The 22,985-nt window shown below is 47.4% G+C and overlaps 1 protein-coding gene across 6 annotated transcripts in view; it reads right to left on the bottom strand.

The window, feature by feature from the left end:
- Positions 1–22,985, bottom strand: part of Hlf (HLF transcription factor, PAR bZIP family member) — a 55,619-nt gene that overhangs the window by 17,399 nt on the left and 15,235 nt on the right. The window contains exon 3 of one of the 6 annotated variants that reach the window (XM_085829675.1): positions 17,571–17,645. The exons of the other annotated variants lie outside the window; for them this stretch is intronic. Within the exon in view, the coding sequence (XP_085685801.1) occupies positions 17,571–17,645 (75 nt within the window). The remainder of the gene's footprint in view (positions 1–17,570; positions 17,646–22,985) is intronic. 6 annotated transcript variants of the gene reach the window in all.

Here is a 22,985-nt window from a genome sequence, read left to right as displayed (position 1 = left end):
TTTTTTTAAAGTGGGCACATTTTTCTTGGATATCTGTTTTGCAGGGAGCTGTGCTAAATGTCACCGGGGGAAGACCACCCAAGAAGTTACAAAGCAAGAAGAGCAGGAAGAAAGGGGCCAAAGGAGATGTAAGAAATGGGATGAAGGAAGAAACTGAAGAAGGGACAGAGGAGTGAATGAAAGAAGAAATGCAGATTAAATAAAAAGAGAGGCTGTAGGAGAGAAGAGAGGAGTTAAAGGCAGAGAAAAGAAAAAGACAAAAAGGGTTTTCCTTGGAGCTGGAAAGATGGCTCTCTGGGTAAGAAAGCCTGTGGCACAAGCAAGGGGATGATTTCAGATCTGAGCAGGTTAAGGCACAATAACCGAGCTGGTCCTGCACAAGCTCTGACCGCAGTACTGAGGCTGACACAGGCAGGAAGATCATTGGGGCTCACTGTCTAGCTCAGGAGAGTGAGCTGAGAGCAACACTGCAGGCCGTTCATCCTCCTCTGACCTTCATATACATATACACCATGGTGTGTGTGTGTGTGTGTGTGTGTGTGTGTGTGTGTGTGTGTGTGTGTGTGTGTGTGTGTGAACAAAAGGAAAGAAAGAAAAGGCTTAGCCTAAGATTATACTGGAAAGGGTACTCTGCTCCCCCAACAACTAAAAGCTTATTTTAAAGTTCCATGTTTTTAAGTGTCCTGAGCCTGGGATCCCGGGTGCTTTTTCTGCCTGCCTGCCTGCCTGCCTGCCTGCCTGCCTGCCTGCCTGCCTGCCTGCCTGCCTGCCTCTCTATCTATCTATCTATCTATCTATCTATCTATCTATCTATCTATCTATCTATGTGTGTGTGTTTATATATGTATCCTCCCCTCTTTTCACACACATATTCCCCCCTTCTCCCCCCCCCCCCCCCGCAAAACATACTCAGACATGGTGCCAAGAAGCATTCACTCTCAAGCCTGAAGACTAAATACAAACAAAGTCCCACTGTAAAGGTGCTTCTCATCTCCAGGCTTTTATCCAACACCTCTGTTCATGGAGTTAACAGGCTGTCAGCAGAAATAAGGGTGAGCAGTAAATCTGTAGCCCCATCTGAGCCCTGGTGTGTGGACAGCAGGAAGGGAGCTGCTCTGCTCTAACCAGTGTGAAACGGGCGCAGTGTGTCCTGGGGGCAAGCAGATGTGTGGTGTTCCCTCCCATGAGTAGTGAGTACCGACCACTGTTCGTAACCGGAAGGGTAACCAGGTGGAACCCTTGCTTCCCTCGGGCTTCTCAGAAAGGTTCGCTCCTTTGTTAAATCCCCACGTCAGCTCTCCGAGGGTGGACTTACTAGCATCCTCAGTCTCCAGATGTGGAAATAAAGGGATGGAAAAGCAGAGGCGCAGAATCAGCTCTGAAACACTGCATCATTTGCCAGGCATGCCCAACAATAGTCAGATTCGCCTCCTCTTCCTCACTCTGCAACCAGCAGATACACCACTGCTGGGGCCACGGATCCTAGTCCTGCCTCCAGGGCAAGCCAGGAGCAGCCCTGTATCATGAATAGGCTAAGGGTCCTCTGAACAGAACGGCATTGAATTATCAGCCTGCCCTGCTCAGGGACACAGCCTCTTGTTTTAGGGAAGTAACAGAGAAAGGACAGACGATGAGACTACTTACATTAAGTCACTCAAGTCAGTGGGGACTCAGGCACTAGCCAGCCAGACCCTAAATGCATGATTTCTCCTTTACCTTACCCTCTCTCACCCTGGCAGCAGGGGAGCAAAAGGAGCCCTCTTCAGATCCGCACATCTCGGGACCCAACAGGTAAGACAAGAGCTGGTCATACAAAGGGGCAAGGACAGTCTTTTGTTCCTCTCTCCCTCTGTGTCTCTGCTTCAGCTCCTCCTTGCTCTAAACCCAGAAGAGTAAACTCGTGCCGAGAGCAGGACCACATTTGACAAGAGAACCACTGAGGCGCCGGGCCAGCACCGCATCACTGTGGCCCCTCACATACAAGCTTATGTAGAGAACCTCTATGCATCCAGTCAATCCTCCCTCCCCACCCCCTGAGAAGACAGGGTTTCTCAACAGGCATCACACACCTACTGGATGGAAAGAAGTTGGCTTACAGGTCACTTCATGGGGGAGAAGTGTTTTATATCTAGAGTCCTTATGAGTAGCGTGACTGTGTTCCCTGTGGGTAGATGGCCATTCTGCGGCTCTCGTTCCCAACTAGGACCCTTTTCTGGGACCTCTTCTAGAGGAGGGAACGTTGCACATCAAAAATACAGACAGATCGGGGCTTTTCACCCACAGAGCTCTAAAGCTTCAGGCCAGTCCCTCTATAATCAAGAGTCCCGTCCCCTCACCTGCAGCCTGGGGAATAGACAATGCTGCTCACCTCCCCTGGAACCATGGGACCACAGCAAGAGGGAAGGCCCTGGGTAGGTCTGGAGTCTGAACCTCTCTCCTGCCATGCCCTTGGCTCCCATTTCCTCTAGTGCTAGCCTTGCTAAGCCTGTTAGACACTGCCGAGTGTGACCCCGTGCCTAGGACAAGCACTTTGCCCTGGGGCCGTGGATCAGAACTCAGAGTGGCCCTGACTTGACTTGGCAGCTTCTAACTTGGCAGGAGCTTGGCCCGGAGGATTAGCAAGGCCTCCCGTTCCAAGGGTATTTGTCATCAGGCCTCTTGCCAGAGCTGTCAGCAAAATCTGCCTTCTTGAACCCGCTGCGTGGTGGGACCAGAGCTCACAACCACAGCCTGGCAGAAGCCAGTCGGGTGGGGAAGGAACAGATGTTTGAACTAGAGGTCAGAGTGTGTGTGGCCCTAGGCCTTCCCGCTTTTGTCCCCGAGGAGAGGACAACAAAGCGCCCTCTAACTGCTCTTCACTAAGCTGAAAACCTCACCCAGACCCGGTTGGAGGTTGGGGTGAGGGTGTCACAGAGTGGCAGAAGCCAGCATGTAGGACTCTGTGGCTTCTCTAAGCAGTAATAACACTTCAGGAGGCCACAAATGAACTCACGGTGCCAACAGCACTGAACGCCAGCCTGAGTTGCGCTTGGGATCTTGCAGCTTCAAAGCCTCAGAGGTGGGTACAGACGCCAGATGCCATGGATGGGAAACAAGATGGCTTGCTCTCTCTGTCCCTGTCAGGCACCATTTCCCCGTCCCACACTCCACTCCAATACCTGGAACTACGTAGAGACGGGGCGAGGGTGAGGTTAAGTCCTGGGGAATAAAAGGTGAATTCAGATTGCTGGCTGGCTTAAACTTTGCAAAGTGGCCTTAAAGCAGTTCCTCTGAACAGGATCAGCCAGTTCCCTCTTCCCAAGGCTGCCAGTCCAGACTGCCTTTCCACAACTGCACATAACAAAGGGCAAGCCAAAGGGGCCAATGGAGTGAGAAGAAAGACAGACAGACCACAGTCAACCCACTAGAGAGGCCCTCTGTGGTATGCAAAGTGCTGAAGGCTGTCAGTGCCATCATATCTCCATGGAGGGGGAGGGGAAGGCTTCTGCTCTCGGCATGAACATCTAGACCTCCTTGGGTACCCACTGCCCATCGATGACCTCATTCTGCCCACCCTGCCAACCCTGTGAAATGGGTAAGGCTAAGTGGGTACATTTTACTGGTGGGAAAAAATTGAACCAGTAAGCAATCTACCTGACTCCCCCTAGGACGGGCGACCTCCTTATCGAGCCGGGAAATGAGCTGTCCCATACCTGCAGTCTATTTTCAGAAAGCGGCTCTTCCCGGTTTTTTTTTTTTTTTTCAACAGCAGTACCCACCACTAGCATCAGCACTGCCTAGGTCCCCGGAGACTCTTTAATTGCTGGAGTTGGTGGAAATGTGCAGGCCTAGTCATTTGAAACCCGCAGTTTACAAAGTGCTGCCAGGATTAGTTATTACACTGAAGGCTCTCCTTTGGGTTGGATTTAGAAAGGGGGCCGTGAAACAGGAGACCAAAGGAAGAGACGCTGTTTGCTCTCATCCACTCTTAACCTAGGACCTAAGTGCAAACAAAGGGGCCAGTGCTCTTCACAGCCTTGCCCCCTGCCGACCCCTGGCCCAAATTCAATAAAACAGAGGAAGGCAAACAGGATTGTTTGAAAACTCAACTTCTGGATAACATGACTCGCATTCAGGTACATCTGTGGCATGTCAAAGAGAGCTGCACATTTTCCCCTGCACAAGGCTCCAAGTTTGGCACCCAGAAATGAACACCCAACCCTGCTGCCCCAATCTCGTTCCTTGGTTTCCGTCCAAGAGCTCTCTGCACCTCTCCCACCCTGAAGTTCACAGAGAGTGATAACCAAGGTGCAGGTTGCCAGTCAGGCTCTCCAGTCTCACTGGCATCTCAGGCCTGGATGTGTTCGAGCCCAGACCAGCTCCAGCCTCCTGTTGACCTTCATTCACCCTTCCTGCATGGTTCCTCATGCCTGAAAGTATTTCTCAATGCTGTCTGGCTTTAAAGTTTAACATCTACTCTTAGGCAGTATGGCGAAAAGAGCCATGGTCTGGACTCCGAAGACCCTCTCAGTTACAGGATCCTTAGGGGTGACTCCCTGACCCTTGAAATATCGAGATTAAAGATTGAGAGGTTAGACACGCTCCTCCTAGGTCTAGTAACTAAATAGCAAGCTCTGGGTAGTTTCTCTTCCGTGCTTGGGGCTCTGGTCATGGGCTGGATGCAGGCCCGTTCACATAAGACTTGGACAATCAAGCTGTGTTTCTACTATGTCTTTCTGCCAGAAGCGATCCCATCCACCCACAGAACTGCCAGTGTACTCCCTTCAGGATATCTTTACCATGATCAAAAGCAGCCCATAATTTTCCAGTGCCTCTCAGCCCCAGGCCCTTGGTGGTAGGTGACCTCCGTGGTGAGGCACATGGCCCCTGCCATGTACAATCTGCCCGAGGCAAACCTTTTGGCTTTTACATCTTAGCATCTCTCTTTGTCCGACCACTAAGAAGCCCTGATCCCAGGCCTCTGTTTCCCCTTAAGGCAACTTTAGTAGAAAGCAGTAGGGCACGCTGATTTCTCTCGGAATACTAGCTAAGTCATTTTGCACATATGCCAACCTGGAGTTTGTATCACTGTAAATGACTCTTGACTTTTAAAATAACTACCAGTCCTCAAACTTGATTGTAAATCTTTCCAGGCAAGACCACAGCCATAACTTATATAGGAGAGTAACACATGCTTGGTGATAAAAGCATGTATTTACTTCAAAACCTTTTGTTGGGTGCCTACTGTAGATGGGGCTCTGAGAGCAGAAGAGGGAACTCTAGAAAACATGCAGTTTGGCTGTGGAGACTCGTAAGTACACAGGTGATTAGTGTACAGGCTGTGAAGTGATTGAAAGAACTTTGTCCAAAGAGCCAAAGGTTGCAGTTGAAAAGTTGATTGTTAATCTATGTCTTTGGAGGGAGTACAGGACATCCGGGAAGGCTCTTCAAAGAGAGCTGGCATCGGTTCTAGGCCAAGTCTGGAAACCGGCCAGAAAGTAAAAACATGAAGATTAAGCCGGGAGAGGGAACAGAACACAGGAAGCCTCCAGACACAGGCGAAGTCATACTCCAGTCAAGGAAACAGCTGGAGCCGAGGGGCAAAGAGTATGGATTGAGAGCAGAAGATATAGTTAGAGATGTTCAGATTTCCCCAGTCAGGAAATGCCGGCCAGCGGGGGAGATCGGAGCAAGAACGTCACGTGCATGGCTCTTTTCTGGAAAATGAATATTGGCACGGAGGTGGGGTTAGCCGAGGACCAGAACGGGTGAGACTCGTTACTGATGTGGGATGAGTGTGAGTTTTAGCGTGGATACCTGGATAGGTGTTATCATTCACTGACAGGGGAGATAGGCAGAATGAACACATCCAGAGGGAAAGGCCTCTAATGGCCCCATGTGCCCATGGATACCCGATGGAGAAGCCTCCCGGACATGCACCTCAGGTTTCTAGGGAGATTTAGACATCTGAAGAGCAATGTTAACCAGTTACAGATGTGCTGATTTCAGGGCCTCTCTCGGAAGAGAACAGGGCAATGAGGAAGTCAATGCAAATATCCTGGGGAAGGAACGGGGACCCTTTAGGCTCTGGCAGAGGAGGAGCCTCAGTGTGAAGTGCTTAGAAACAGCCACCAGCTTTTTAACAAGACATAAATGGAACTGACCAAAGAGAGATCCACCTGACAACCCTGCTGCTCACTAATGAGCAGTTAGCATGCCTCCGAACCAAGCACCTATGATATCACCGCCATTAAACAAGTGGGAGCTGGGCAGTGGTGGCGCACACCTTTAATCCCAGCACTCGGGAGGCAGAGGCAAGCGGATTTCTGAGTTCGAGGCCAGCCTGGTCTACAGAGTGAGTTCCAGGACAGCCAGGGCTACACAGAGAAACCCTGCCTTGAAAAAACAAAAACCAACCAACCAAACAAACAAACAAAGAAATGTGGGAAACAATACAGGCTGACTGTGGAGATTCGGCCCCCTAACCCAGTACTGGGAAGTAAAGACAAGAAGGTCGGGGAGTTTAAGACCATTCCAGGCTAGGAGCCAGAGTCTGTCTCAAAAAAAAAAAAAAAAAAAAATGAAGCCAACCAAACAAATAGACAAACAATACAACTGAACAGATTAAGTACTTTGCAGGAGCTTAAATGGTAAGTGAGTTGAAAGAGGGTATATTTGAAACTAAGGCTAACTCTACACTCCTTTCTTTCCATACCTCCACGCCCTGACACAGAAGCCCATCAGAGATCTCCCTAACACCAACAGCTAATGTCAGACAATTCTCTTCAAGCAGCACTCACAGGGCTCCTGCATAAGGCAGGACCGCTGGGGCTCTCACATGTATCTTGTGATGTTAGATATCCGCATCTCTACGGGAAGATTCCAAGATGTGCTCACAAGAACACCTTCTTGGGCTGAAAATCCTAGTTTGGTAAAGGTATCCTTATACTGTCTATTAAACCTGTATCCTTATACTGCCTATTAAAACTACGTCCTAATAATCTGATCTCATCTTTTCCTTTGTATTGTATCTAGGTCTAGAAAGTGATTTTATGGAAGAAGAAAGAATGGCAAGCCAAATGCCTACAGAGACACCCTCTATGGTCCACTATCCTGTAGGCTGTGGAAATACCACAGAATAATGGCCATTCTCCCTCTACCTATTTGTTATTGGTAATTCTGATGGATTATGAAACATGTATTGTTAGATTGTTAGACGGTATGCTTAGTCAGGCGTATGGATCTCAGAGGACAAACTGAATTCATTCTGTGGAGTACCTGAACAAAATGGTTTCCATGTGTCCAGGATCTCAAGGTGAACAATCTCCGAGGCTACCAGTCTTGGCTCTCAGTGATGGGCACGTTAGTGTCTCATTTGTGCATATGTTCAGTGCTCAAGCCTTCTTGTGCTGACTGACTGGTTATGGATCTGGGTATATGCTTTCTTCATAGCAGGTAGGACATCACGAAAAAGCAACAGCTCCATCATCAGTCCCTGAGGCAGTAGGAAAGGGAAGACTGGAGGGTCTCCTGTCCATCACAGACAGCTTTTACCTAAATCAACAGCCATGGGGATACATCTGAGTTTTACATTCAGATGCAAGCCAAGATTTGGGGGAAAGGCCTACTTGGGACTTTCTAAATAAATTCAAGTCTGTGTGACAGAAAAACTGTTTGATAGCTATTGATATAGTAAGCAGGAGAAAATGAGGGGACTTGTCAAATCTTTTTCTTACTACACTGGAAAGAGGGGTACAGACAAATCCTACATATACCTGAGCATACAATAAGTAGTTCGACTTTGTGCTATAGGTATGCCACTCTCTTATACATACATAATATTCCACACCAGACAGTTTCTTAGAAATGTGTTATTTCAGTTGAAATTTCCCAGCTTGCACTAAGATTAGCCAAGCTGAACCCATCTGGCTTCTGCATGATGCAGTCTATGCAGAAATCCTCATGGGACAAAAATCTGCTCTCCTCTTTCACGGGTATGAGGTGAGGTCTATGTGCGCCTTGACAGATAGAAAGTTATCAGCAGGCTATTGGGTCACTAATGCTGTGGCTCCCTTTCAGCTCCTCTGGCCCATGCCCGTTGGGACTGTGCATCAAATGAAGTCCCATTTGCATGGACTAAGAGCATCCCACAGACTCCCCAGACCCCTTTGTCATTCCGGTGTGTTGAAAGACACTGTCTGTCATTGTCAGTGTTGACAGTCAACAGTAACATTCTATTGGACTTAGAACTTCCTACAAAAAACCTGCATCAAAATCAACCCTTACCTAATCATGGGAAGGAGCGAATGGAAAAGAAAACCAATTGTAAGAAGATGCTAGGCTGGCGGCTTACTTTACTACCAACCTGGCAGAACGCAGAATCACCTGGGAACACAATCTTACTAAGGAACCGCTGAGATGAGGCCCTGTGGACATGTCTGTGGGTTAAGGGGGGTGTCTTGCTTGTTAACTAATGTAAGAAGACCCACCCTGAGTTGTGGGAAGCACATTTCTCTAGGCAGGGGATCCTGAACTATGTAAGACAGGAGAATGCAGCAAGCAAGGATACACATATTTATTTTCTCTGTGTTCCTGGCTGTGGATTTGATGGTTTAAGTTTCAGCCCTGACTTCCCTGCAGTGATGGCCTAAAACTTGGAATTTTAAGCTAAATAAACCCTTTCTTCCTGAAGTTGTTTTTGGACAGTTTTATCACAACAGAAGTGAAAGAACTCTAGGAAAACCCTAGGTAGTTGGGAGCAGGGGGCTGTTTCCTCAGAAGCTGGGCATGGTGACTCATGCCTGTAACCCTGGCGAGCTATTCAGGAGGTTGAGGCAGGAGGATCAGAGGCTTGAGGCTCAGCTGAGCTACATAAAAAGCTGAGGTCCAGCCTGGGCAGCTTAGCGAGGACCCGTTTCCAAAACAGTAATAGAGCTGTGCAGGTGATGTAACGCAGTGCCAAGGAAGGTTTGGTCTGGCGTGTGTGATGCTCTGGGTTTTAATCCCCAGCTTGAAAAAGAAAAGGAAGATGAAGACGAAGACTAAGAAGAAGAAAGAGAGGGAGGGGATGGGGATGGGAGAGGGAGGGAGAGGGGGAAAGGGAAGGGGAGGGGAAAGGGGAAGAGGAAGGAAGGGGAAGAAGAGGAAGGAAGAGAAGATCTGCCTTAAGGTGAAGACAAGTGGTCTGTCTCTGCTTCTCCTCTCTCTTTGCCCACTTCTGGGAGCGTGTGTCTGTGTGTCTATGAGTGTTTGTGTGTTAAGTGTGTCTTCTCTGTCTGTCTGTCTGCCTGTCTGTCTGTCTCTCTATGTGTGTGTGCTAGGTGTGTGTTAAGTGCGAACTGCCAGGGAGAAAAAGGGGGGGGGGAGCTGCAGGCTGCAAAGCAAGGGGCTTTCCAGCAGCTCTGAGGACAGACTCCCAGGAGAAAATGGTATGGCACAGCCGAAAAGGACAGGATCAAGGAACTGAAAACTGGTGATGTTTGTCTAAAACAGGGCTGCCCACAGGACAGTAACTTGTGATTGTTAAGGTGGCTGGTGTTTTCTCTGTCTCTCAATCATCTGAGTTACCTAAGCAAGAGAAAGAGGAGACCTTGAGTTTCTGAAGCTGCCAAGGTTGGCACCCATCTGGGACATTTCATACCACTACCAAAACAATTGTTAACTATTAACATCTACAAACTACTTCTAAGGAATCTGAGGCCACAACTTTTCCTTACACAAGAAAAGCATTCTGACAAAATAATTAGAAAGGAGAGGGGAAAGTATCAAACAGAACCTTGGTGGGACTTCTCTGGCGTTTGATGTTTCAATATACCATGTTTATGGATAGAGACTCATTTAATTCCATGTCTATCTCAATGGGAGTGTCCAGCTTACTAGGAATTTCGGAAGATACACATCTTTCTGTTTTGCCCAGTTCACAACCATGCATGAGATCTTGCTGCTTGGATCTCAAAGGACAGGATCAAGTAACTACCCATGGCTCATAGTCTCCACCTTGTTAGAGATTGACCCGCAAGGCTCTTAAGAACACTGAGGTCACCCCTATATCCAGCACCTCTCCCTGCCCAATCAGAAGATCTGAAAATGTGGCCTGGGCTCTCCAATTTCTTTTTCTCAATGAAAGAGGAAATAGCTTCCCTACATGCTTCTGGTGGGAGTGTAAATTAAGTTCAGTTCCTCTGGAGCCTACACATTTTGATCCAGCCTTTCCACATCTAGGAATTAAATTTTAGGTCTACTACAAACGTGAACGACGGCATCTGTGGAAGACACCAATCTAAATGCCTAGAAGCAAGGACGAACTGTAGAACACCCAAACAACGGGATTCCATGCCGCTGGCAGATCTGTATGTGCTAATATGGATAGTTCTCCAACAGATATTAAAGAGGCAAGTTGTACCACAGCATGTGCCAGGTACATGCAAATATACATACATATATTTTCATATCTCCAAACACACAATATACACCCACACCCATATATATATATATATATATATATATATATATATATATATATATATATATATGCTTACAGAATCAAAGGAACTCTCTGGAAGAGAATGCAAGAGACTGTAGGAAACTAGTCTGGAAATAAGACTGTAAGAACTCAAGCTATATTGTCATACACTTCTGACTTTAACAATGATGCTTCCTTCTTTTGTAATGGAATATTTTAAAACAAAAATGTCAAGAATTGCCACTAGTCATCCTAGTGTAGAGCCAAAGTGAAGAATTACTAAGGTGGCCAAAGATGCCTCTGCATCAAGGGCTCACAAACCAAAGCCTGCCTCCAACCACATTATACAGTGATTTGCCTGAAGGTGGCGCCACCGAGGCAGTCACTGAGGTCTTTTAAACTTGTTATGGCCAATTTTTCATTAACCCAAATCTTTCTGCCATTCTGAAGTCTGCATTACTTATGTCCCCAAAGCATTCTTCTGTGCTACTGCTTATAACACGGGCATTATAACATGGGTATTATAACACAGGCAGTTTACATGCACAGAGGTCATATGCATTTACTTTTTTTCATGGAAATCTACAAGCGATTCCATGCTTCCCAACATGAGGAGATGCTTCCTGAAGAGTTGGCAAGCCAGCCCAGGTTCTCTCTCCCTTACTCTTTCCCGTAACCTTGTAGCTGATTTACTAACCACCTCTTTATCTTATTCCAGGGTCAATTTCACAAAGACTGGCTGCAACAAACCACGTGGGGCATTTGTTCTTTTGAATTTGTCCAGACCTTTGGCCCACAGCAGGCAATAGCAAGGCACAGGATAGTCCAGGGCAAAAGCCATGAGCTTGCCTGTCTTCCCACAGACACTGACTCTCTAGAGGTAGGTGTGTTGCCACAGCAACTTCTAAATCATATCAATTATGCCGCCCCTAACCTCCTAACAGCTTCTTTAAACACACCACATTTGAGACACATGTTTTGCCACCCTGAGCGTGCTCACACAGGTCCTACACTGTACCACAAATTCTTTCCTCATGTGGATAAGGGGATTCAGTCAGGTTGAGGATTAACCATCACTTTAATATTTGGGTTGGTTCCCCCCACTACCACCACCCAATTCTTCTGTCTGTCCTATAACACCCTGAATGCCCCTTGCCTATGATCCCCTGGTGCAGATTTGGTACTTTCCTACAAATTACTGGCATACTGCTAATACCAGTTGAGAAAAATTCATTAAGTCACGTATGAAATCCTTCCTGTCTACTGCTACCATTTTTGCTTATTCCTCAAGACACAGTTGGGGGTGGGTCTGGGAATCGCCTCTGCTAAGTCCCTCTTTGCATAGCTTCTTTCTACCACTGGTCAGACTCCATTTACAATAATTTATCTCCTTTGCCCCTCATGGGCTTTATCAGTTCAAAGGATGACATCTTCCCGATCTCTTGTGACTGTCGACACGTAGCTCGGTGCATGGTAAACAGTTGGCTCTGAGTAAATATGAGGTCAAAAAACGAATATGAGCAACTCAAAAATGAACACTCACAGGCTATAGGTTTCCATTCCTTTTCATTGTTACTAAGCCCCAGGGGAGATGGCATGGTAGCCATGTCTCTGAGTTGAGAGTAATACCTAAAATGCACACACACACACACACACACACACACACACGTGCTTTTGGTGGAGGACAAGGCTCATGAACCATCTTTTTTTTTTTTTTTGTACTTGTTTTTCAAATCCAAAAACTCACATGGGAATGGGGAATGGAGGCTTCCATCTGGAGAGAAGCAGCGAAGCCCTGCAGAAGGAAGCTGTCACATTCCTTGAGTCCTCACCCGGCAGCCTGACATCTGGTCCACACTTGGGGGGAAAAGAGACCACATCCTCACAGGCAGAGCTATTTTTGCTCTCTGAGCTGCCGAAGCCTCATCCACTCAGTACAACTCGCCTTATACACAGGGAGGGAAGGAAACTAATATTTACCAATGAAGGCTCTGATGCCTTGTGCCTCCTCCCGTAAGCATCTCGGAAGAGACTACTTCATTCGTGTGTATCTGGGAAGAAAGAACCTAGGTGTGCCTTGGGGAAACAGATGGGCAGGAATACCAAGGAAGTGCTTTTATCTTCTCCCCATAGCTTACTGAGGGCTAAACCCACAGATGACTCCCAGCATAGTCAGATATTCATGTGTGTGGCTCCCTAAAGACATATGTGCACGTGTCTATACAAGGGGAACGTATTCATGAAAGATGGAGGATTTTATGCCTATATGCAGGTATCCACTGCTGCATGGGGCAGTGGGGCCTGGGACTTGTTTGACTTTGCTGGGAGCTGTACACAAGCGGCCTCAGAGACACAGCATCATTCGTGTCCCTGACTCCTGCTGGGCCTTTCCTATCCATTGCTTGTTTGCTGACTTCTGCATTCTGAGGGTTTCTCTGCTGCTCGTATGTCAGAAGGAATGGAGGCTTTGAGAGTCATACCAAAGCACAGAATTCACTTTTAAACTAAATCTTCATGATTTAAACATAAACCTTGTGTTTTGCAAGCTGGTCTGGTTGTCCTTTAAAATTAGATACCCTGGGAGCTGGTTAAAGAGAGGCTAGGTCTCTAGAGATGCAGCCAGTACAAAACATATCTTCCTCTCTGTCCCTCCACATTCGGGCTCCCAGATGCTAGTAGCCACCATCCCATCCCATGGGCACAGGGGCACCGATGGCTCCTGACATTCTGCTATCTTCTGCATGCAAAGAGCCCTCTCCTGAAGAGTGGAGGAGGCTGTGGTGGCCTACCATAGAGCTGCAGTACCAGATGGTGGTGTTGAGTCCTATCCCATCCCTGCCGGCTAACTGCTGCCTATACCATTTGTGCCCCCTTTCTCTGGGCATCATCTGTAAAAGGACAGTGATAACAGTACCAATCTAATACTAGTGCTACGAGTGCCCAGGGGTGGCTTTGGAGTTTAATGAGATAACACATAGAAGCTGTGTAGCCTAGGGCCCGACCTATCATAGGCATGAAAGGAAGGGATGGCAACTAAGGAGCTGTTGCTTTTCTTCCTGCTGCCTGATAGAAGGGCAACATTCAGATCAGAGGGTGCACAGCTTCTTGCCAGAGTAAGGATTTCCCAGGCCGTGGGGGGATGCCTTGGGGGGGAGCTCTGTCCTCCATCTGCAGAGCACAACGGTGACCGGCTATTGTCCAGTGTAGTCATCATGCCTACTGGACCTTCCACTGCCATCCTAAGGACACTTGGGCAAAAGCTGCTCTTGTGTCTCGAGTCTGCACTGGGCCCTTCTGTGAAGTTAGCTCTGCTTCTTTATACATCCACTCCTCTGGTTCACTGAGAAGAGGGTCTCTACATATGGCTCAAGACAAGAGTCTTTCTGCATCCCATAGTGAAACACAGAAGAATTCCAGGCCAATCCGCCTCTTGCCCTTTCACACAGTATAAACAAAGGGCATGTAGACTTCCACAAACTTAGCTAAAACTGGGCTTGTTTATTGATAAAATGGAAGGGCAGGTATAGGATAGATTAAAACTCAAGGAAACAGAGGTGGAGTCATTGCAGTTTGGTCTTCAAAATGAAACACGTTTCTTTCATAAAAACTAAAGTTCTTAAGGCTGGACCTGTAGTTTGATTCACACGGGTCTGCAATATCGATTGGATAATGTTATGATTCACTTCTAGCTAGAGGTAAGAAGGCTATTCCTCTCTTTAACACACAGATAAACCGAGGCATGGTGAGTATGGGAAAGACTAACAACTCTGGCATGCATGCACGGGATGGGATGGATGGCAGGCTCCGAATGGATAGATAGAGTGTAGGGCACTGGGAAGATGCAGGTAGCTCTCTTACCTAGGGCAACGCTGCAGTAGTGCCTGGTCTGATTGTGCTGTGGATTCTCTTCAGCAGTTCTGGTTCAGGGGCAACCGGTGACTGGTGTGGGGAGACTCACCAGTTCGTCAACGGTCAAATCTCACACACAAAGAAGCTGCAACTAACATGTCTGTAGAGACATGCTTACCTTCATCTATTAATCAATGAAATGTAACGTGATGGTGTGTGTGTGTGTGTGTGTGTGCAAGCCTGTATGACTGCACCAGCTTTGTATATGGATATTAGGGGTACTGAGTTCGTATGCTTCTGATACAAAAGCACTTTACCAGCTGGCTTTGAAAGCATCTAGATCCTCTACTCTGAAAGGTCTCTTCATTCTTGCCCGTTTATACAACCAATCACATGAAAACGACACAGAAGAAAAGCAGCCTGTGAGGGTGCTGTGAGTGAAGATCCCTAGAGCCTGTCACGGCATCAGCTGAGGGAGGCTACACTTGGCCTCCTCCAAGACTCACTGGCTAAGCTGTACCCACTACGTCGGAAAAGAAATCCTGCCAGCCCAAGCATCTGTTTAAAGTCATTCTGACAAAGTCGAATCTTTGAGACATCATTCATTCATTCAACTAATGTTTCCTGGCTTCTTATTCTGGTGGAAAACAAGCGAGGAAGTCTTAGTGATAGAAACCTAGTGACAAAAGAATTGACAACATCTCCTTAGGAAGTGTCCAGAGCTGTGGGTACCTGGATCAACTTCCACAAATCCTTCCTTATACAAAAGGCAAAAATCCCGTGAGCTTAAAGTTTCCCAACCGATGAGAGGAAAGGCTCAACAATCAGGTCTTACAACCTTGACGACTGAATCTCTTAGTCCAGGCATAGTCTTGAATAATAATTGTCCTAATGTTACAAAGATATACGCTGTTATTTGTAAAATGAAATTACATACGGAAAACACTCCTTAAGTGTGGGGGGGTAGAAGTCCAGAGTCTTTCCCTAGGTGTCAAACAGTAACTAGCCAGGTATTCATTCACCATGCCTAAGATACTGAGAAATGAATCCACACAGTCACAGTGGAAAATCGACACCTGATGTTGATGAAGGTGACCGACTCTCCATTCATTCCTTCAGAGACTTTGCCAAGCTCCCACCCACCCCCAACCTCCAATCCTCCACCAAAAAAAAAAAAAAAAAAGTGATGGTTTTGCAGTTGGAGCTCACAGTGGCAAAGTACATGCTTGCGATGTATGGAGCTGTGTGCTTAATCGCCAGCCTCCTCCAAAAAGAAAACAGGACTTCAAACTATCCCAGTCGGATATAGAAAGGGAAGGGGGCGTGGCTCTGAACTCCCGCTAGCTATTCCTCAAGACTTGCAGATCTCTTGGAAGGTGCAAGGTGACTTCATCTCTCTGGTAACCTTACCTAACCTCCCCATAGTGCTATCCTGTGAAGTAACGCTCTCTCCCCTCCCTGCTGAGTGTGTTAACCCTCCCTGCTGAGTTAGCGCACCCAGCAGCCAGTGTGAGAACCTGGCATTATTTTTAAAGCAAATTACCAACAGGTTTCCAGGCGGTGGATGGGTCCCTGTCACCTGCATTCTACAAAGAAAGCAACAGTTTCAGCAGGAGCTGACCGTAGGAAGCTGCAGCCTGGCTCTGAGGGTCTAGGCATCCTCTCCAAGCGGGGTGGGGTCCCAGTGTCTATTTGGTCCAGGAGGCAGCAGCCGGAGAAGGGTCTCTATGCCCCCATCAGTTGCCGCTTGGCCACACAGTATTGACAGAAAGCCCAGCCTTCCCAAACGTCAAATACTAGAATGAGAGCAAAGCTTGATGATGGGACAGAGGGATGATGATAAGTACAAAGTTTCTTTTCAAGAGAGGGCTCTAGCTCATTAGGAAAAGAGAAGTCCTGACTACGCCAGCAAATGTTTCTTGTTACATTCTAATCTTTCTCAAGGAGGTTCGAAATTCCCAAAGCAACCTCATTGTTCAACCTCAGGTAGGCTTCAGGTCGACTTTACAAGAGAACAAGAGGAGGCAACAGGGAGAGATCGAATTAGACTTCCTGTCTCCTGAGCCCTCATTTTGAAGTTAGGCATTTTGTTTTACAGAAGGACGACTAGTGAATGTGGTTCCGGAGAAGATGGAAGTGGGGAAGGGAACGGTCTGGAAGGAGCAGGCAGGGTGATGCAGAGGGCTAAAGAACACCGGGGTTGGAGCGGTGGGGGGCGTTGAGGGAGGGGGCTATAAAAATAGACAAGGAAGAGAGAAGGGAATGGAAGAGGTCTGTTTGTTTATTTTTCTAGCATTTGCCATTCCAAAGGCTCGCTGGAGTAACTTCCTTCGCTGGCTGGCTGAGGCCCAACCTTAGGAAAGTCTCAGATCTTTTGGAAAGAAAGATTTGGACAACAATGTTGCTTTATCTAGGAGAGTAGCTCCTTTGCCCCTGAGATGCAGAAATTTGCTTTTGATGTTATTACCCTGGCCTTAAGTTTCTCCATCCCTGGCAGCCCAGGGCTGTGTTCCCTGCTTTTGCAGGGCAGCTAGGGACAAAAGGGGGCTTTCTCTCTGCGGCTGTTGCTGCCTTTTCCTGGATCCCACTGCTATCTGGGCACCCTGAAGATGCGAGGACAGGGAAAATAAAACATGTTCTGAAGGTCCTATCTCCTGACACTCATGAGAGAAAAACAACACTTCTCTAACTTACTCCCCAAATAGACACCACCGGGGATGTTCTGCCAAGGAGTGATTCGAAAGTGTGTTCCTAAGTGAAATGTAAGCTTGGCCCAGTGCCCAGCCCTCTGCTGTATTTTGCACAGAGAGCTGCAGGCTGGCGGACCAAAGAAACACATTGCTCTCCACGTGACTGCAAAACCAGGCAGCCCAAGCAGATTTCTTTGTGTTAATAGAATGTGATCTCTAGACTGTACATACACACTGACTGCCCTGGGAAAACACGAAGGACCAAAGAAACCCAGGGCCCTGGCTAGCAAGAGGTGATGGTGCTAACTAAGCCATGACATGAAGGTCTGGGAATTGTGAAATGAGAACCCAGAGGGGAAGACACATCGGGGGGCTCCAGAGAGTGTTACTGAAGCAGTCAGGGGTCACCTACAGAACCCCATGAAACATGGTGTTCACGTGCTCCCCCAGCCCCCATGATCCCCACATCCAAGTCCTCAATGGACACTTTCTCGAAGTTTATCCATAAGACTGGAGTTATCTGTTGCCCAAACTGAGATGATCCCTAACATGGTGAAAGACTGACTGCAGGTTACAGAATTTATTCTGACCTTGTGTATGGTATGGCCAGTAAATATCTCTCTGCTCTTTCACCCAAGGGAGACTCAGGCAAAGGTGGTCAGCTTCTGCGAGGGAGAACAACAACGAGATCTACATCATGAACATCCTAAACTTCGGAAGACTAGAATTTTCTGGAACCTACCTTTCTTTACCACCACCACCACCACCACCACCACCACCACCCCACCCCCAGTTATCACCATGGCTTTGACCTCTACAGACCTCTGATGGGATGGAGTGCTTGGTGTTGGGGGAGGGGGGCTGTCAGTCTACACGTTTGGAGGAAGTTAACAGACTGAGGAGGGAGGGGGGACAGCAGCCCCCTTTGCTGTACACTGGGCCTACTTTCAACATATTAGATTTCTAATTGCAATGCCTTTCAAATTTCACAGCACCCTGTGGTCAACTTAAATCCCCCAATTTGCAAAATGTGTTGGTTGAAACAAAAGGTGGAGCGGCAGGCAGCGGGACCCCAGGGCACATCTGAACCTCTCAGGGGCTGTGGCTAGAGAATTTGGAGCTTTCTATGATTGTCTGTGAAAATCTAAAGATTCAACAGGCTCAGACAAAGCTGTCCCTCCATCAGCCTCCCCTCTTCTGAGTAGCCCAGTCCCAGTGCTTCAGGCTCCCTGAGCAGGCAATCAGCCATAACCAACTAATTAATCAGCAAGATCAGATCGACTGAGTTGAAGAGCACCTCGCAGACCCAGGTGAGCCTTCACCTGGGTTAATCTGCAAACGGACTAATCAGCCTCGGGATAATTGAAAGTTAATTGTATGCAGAGCTCAAGTGCAGCCACTGGAAAACACAGGAAGCTGGAGGAACAAAGGAAGTCAGGGGTTACTCTGTGGGTGGGTGAGGTCCTTCGTAGATTCTTCATAGACAGTGTGTGGCCTCTGGCCCCTTTTCCCAACACTGCCCGTGAGCACGTTTCAGAATCCACCCCTTGTAACACAGTGACCAGAAGCCCAGAGAGCGTGTAGTAAAAGCACAATAGAACACAGGTGTAGACATCCTATTGGTACCTATTCACAGGCTTAAAGGAAGATGGCTCAGAGACATTTGGCTGGCTATGAAAAACACATTAAGAGCTGCAAAAAAGCACTCCTCACCCTCTCCACTGGTTTTTTTGTTTTTGTTTTTGTTTTTTAAATCTGAACCACTCAACATCACTGGAGAAAGCAGATCAACAGTACAAAAGCATAAATCGCATTCCAGAGCTGGAAGAAACAGACCTCAGATGCTCTGCTCCTCGGCACAGATAACTGAGAGGCACCCCCATTTTAAACAGACTGGCAAAGTCTCCAGGGCCATCACTGGATGCCTACCAAGGAACTTGTGTCCAGGGAATTTGGAGTCATGACCTCTGGCCACAGCCCGGCAAGGTCTGTGGTCTGTGGTCTGTGGTTGCCTCTGCTGGGCCAGGGGGCACCTTGCCTGGTCGTCATTGGAGTTTCTGTGGAATTACATGGTAGAATTCCCAGCTTTCTTGATCTTGCAGCTCCTGTCTTGTGACTGTGGAGCTGGATCAACAGACTTCCTTTCTTCCATTCTGTCTGCTCACTTAACTAGAATGAGCCTCCCCCAAGAGAATAAAACAGAACCTGCCAGAGGGTTGGAAAAACATTTTTCCAGGACACCGGAAACAATACTGGCCCCAATCCTTGATCTCCTGCCTGGTGAAGGGTACATATCCCTAAAGGAGCTTCCCAACCTGCCTTGAAGGGACAGCACATATGTGACACTGGTCCTGCCACACCTAAGCATGGCAGACATTACTAATTAATCCCAGAACTCTTTCCATGGATCAGGGCTGAGCCTCATCATCTTTCAGGATGACATTCTAGACTATGAGCTGAAACTTACATCATGAACAGTCCCAGAAAGCCGGCATCCAGACACACCAAGGAGCTAAAGCCCAGATGGAAAAAACTTGTCATCAAAAGAGGTAGCTGTGGCCTTGGGGGTGTTTCACACGCACACCACTGTCTTGTATGCTGTCTGGCTGACAAACCACTGCTCACATAGCCAACCCTCGGAGTAGTGATTCCAGACAGATAAGTGAGGTTCGGAGTCACTCTGGAATGTTGAAGGAACCAGCGGTTCTCATGCAGAATCAAGAATCATTGCTTTCAACCCATTTTAATTGTCTGCCTACCTCAAATGGTGTCAAACGCCTGGCACTGACGCTTTCGTTTTAAACACCATAATCTCTTATGAATGGCAGGCGGTCAGCTTCTCAATCCACCTCCTTGGCACCATGACTCCAGGAGGCTTTAAAAAAACAATTGTGTGTTTTTTTTTTTTTTTTTTAGCCCCATGTTTGAAAAAAAAAATAGTGTTCATAGTTCCTAGGAGTCTTAACACACAGAGTCATAAAGCTACAACCAGTACCTTCATTTCACAGACAACAGCAGTGGGGACCTTGAGTATAGCGGTCACCTGTCCCAAAACACACACCTTCATCCTGCCACAGCCCCTGCCAAGCCTAGCTTGGCTGACTCCAAGTCCTTCATTCTTCGTGGCTACAGCTACCTTTGAAGTGGTTTTGTCACACGTTTTCCCTGTTGCTGTTTCAGATCCCGTAGAAATAATAAAGCCAGCCCAATTTGAACTTTGCATTGAGTTTTTGTTTGGTCCACTTTTTAATTGGCTATCTAACATCTGTAACACATACACGAGGACAACAGACATTGTTCTCATTTTATAGACATAGAAGTAAAACCCAGAGAGGTGCTGTGGTGGTTTGAACAGGTTTGGGCCTCACAGACTCCTGCGTTTGAATGCTTGGCCCATGGGGACTGGCACTATTAGGAGGTATGGCCTTGCTGGAGGAAGTGGGTCACTGTGGAGGTGGGTTTTGAGGTTATATATGCTCAAGCTACACACATGCACACAGTCCCTTTCTGCTGCCTTTGGATCAAGACGGAGAATTCTCATCTCCTTCTCCTGCACCCTGTCTGCCTGGACACTCCCGCCATGCTTCTTGCCATGATGATAATGGACTAGGCCTCTGAAACTGTAAGCCAGTCCCAATTAAATGCTGTCCTTTATTACAGTTGCTGGCCATGTTGTCTCTTCACAGCAATAAAACCCTAACTAAGACAAGTAGCTAGCATGAGAGGATACTTGTGAACTAGTCACATGGGAAAACTACACATGCCATCTCTTCATTGTCCCCAAGCAAGTATTGGGTAAGTTGTGAAGACTCAGCCTTGGCAGCCTGCAGCGGATACTCCAAAGCAAGGAGCCACAAATGCATGTTAGAGAGTCTCATTTAAACATCTGACTCTGACTTAAAATGACAGTTGCAACTCCTAAGTAGGCACAGCCCCAGGCTGTTTCACGGATATCATGTTTAACGTAACTTAACCCTCATGGCAATCTTGTGAGCAGGCCACCATGTCTAGATGAGAAGACCGGGGCTTAGAATGGGATCAACATTTCACGGCTTCCGGCAAGAGCTCTGATTTCAAACCCAGTCTAATTTGGTGGCATAAGGGTCCAGACGAGTGTGTGGACACTCTTAGGACTATGTTTCCCTGGATGGCTTTATCAAAGCTTGATATTTCTGCTTTGATAGTGATTTCATCCTGATTGCCATGGTTTCTGGCCACTAAGGTATGCCCAATTCATTTTTAAGCTGCCTGTAGTCAAGATGGAAGGGCTGATGGAGAGTAAAAGAAAACATATTTTGGTAATGCCATCCCATCATTCCACCCTCTTAGGAACAGACTAACTTCTAAGAACCACTATTATGCTTAGTATGAGTGAGTTCTCTACAACAGTGGCTCTCAACCTATGGTTGGTGAACCCCCAGAAGAGCATGGAAAATGCAACTATTTACATTGAAATTCATAACTGTAGCAAATGTTACAGTTATAAAGCAGCAACAAAGATAATTGTATGATTGGAGGCCACTACAACACGGAAAACTGTATTGGAGGATCACAGCATTGGAGGGTTGAGAATCACTGCACCAACATTTTACATGAAGTCCTTAGCACTCCTCTCCCCACACACACACACCCCAGCTTAAGTGTGTCATGGAGAGCTACTGGACTACATGGCTTAGTGGATGAAGCACTCAGTCTTCAAGCCTGAGGACCCAAGTTCAGATCAGTAGTGACCCCATTAAAAAAAAAATCCTGAGAGGCACATCAGCCCCTCTTGAAATGGGACCCACTGGGCAAGTTGATTACCTAAAGTAGCCAAGCTGGGGAGCTCCAGGCTCAGAAGAGACCCTGCCTCAGCAAAGTGGGGCCTAGCAGACTCACCATCAAAGAGACCAGAGAGACTTCAACCAGTGGCTGATGGGAGCAGATGCAGGGCACTACAGCCAAACATTAGATGGAGCTCAGGAGTCCTGCTGAGGATTGGAAGAACCAGAGGGGTCAGGGACACACCAGAACACAGGATCAACTGACTGGGACTCGGAGGAACCTGGGAAATCAAGGAACCTGTAGGGGTGTGGCCTAGGTTATGGCTGAATAGCTCAATGATCCCAAGGAAATCCTAACTGCAAGTGGGGGTGGGGTGGGGCTGTTCCTGACTCTTTTGCCTACTGTGGAACCTTATTCCCTCTACTGAGTTGCCTCAACCAGTCTTGATGTGACATTATATGCCTGTTCAAATTGTAGCTTGTTATGCTGTGTTTGGTTGATGTCCCAGGAAATGGAGTAGGGATGGGGGGATGGATCTGGGGAAGAGATGGGGGAGATTGGATGTAATATATGAGGGAAGAAATTTTTAATAAATTAAGAGTGGTTGAAGAAGACACCTTGGTCAACCTCTGGCCTCTACATGTGCCTACACACACCCACACACAGAGAAAGAGAGACAGAGAGAGACAGAGAGGGAGAGAGAGAGAGAGAGAGAGAATGAGAGAGAGAGAGAGAGAGAGAGAGAGAGAGAGAATGAGAGAGAGAGAGGAGGAAGAAAAGGCCTTATGCACATGGCAATGATTCCATACTGTGTTTAGCTGATTTAAATTTAGGAGGCTGGTACCTACTCTTTTATAAAAGAAGAGAATGGGAGACAAGCTCTGGGCACTTTAGCTGGGATGAAATATCAATCTTAAGAGGGGAGCACCGTGTTAGGTTTGATGCCGCAATACCATGTGACTTGCTTGTTAGCCTTACATCACCCTACTTATCCACATGTATAGCACATGACAGAAACCAAGAAATATGACAAGACCCTCTCATCTCTACTGCGGGAGGAAAACAAAGACGGTGCTTTTCCTGGTCACATTTCTGTCTGTCTGGGTGCTCCCCAATAGTATTTGAGAGGTTCCTAAGAAAGGGAGCAAGGGACCAGTGGAGATGCTGGCATTGGAAACCCATGGTTCTACTTGGTATTCCCATTAAGAGTGTCACAGCCCCCACCCAACAAGAGAGCAACC

Source organism: Mus caroli, unplaced genomic scaffold (genome assembly GCF_978045245.1).
Source record: "Mus caroli unplaced genomic scaffold, Mus_caroli_1 scaffold_13, whole genome shotgun sequence".
Classification (NCBI taxonomy): domain Eukaryota; kingdom Metazoa; phylum Chordata; class Mammalia; order Rodentia; family Muridae; genus Mus; species Mus caroli.
This window is presented reverse-complemented; position numbering and strand designations above follow the sequence as displayed.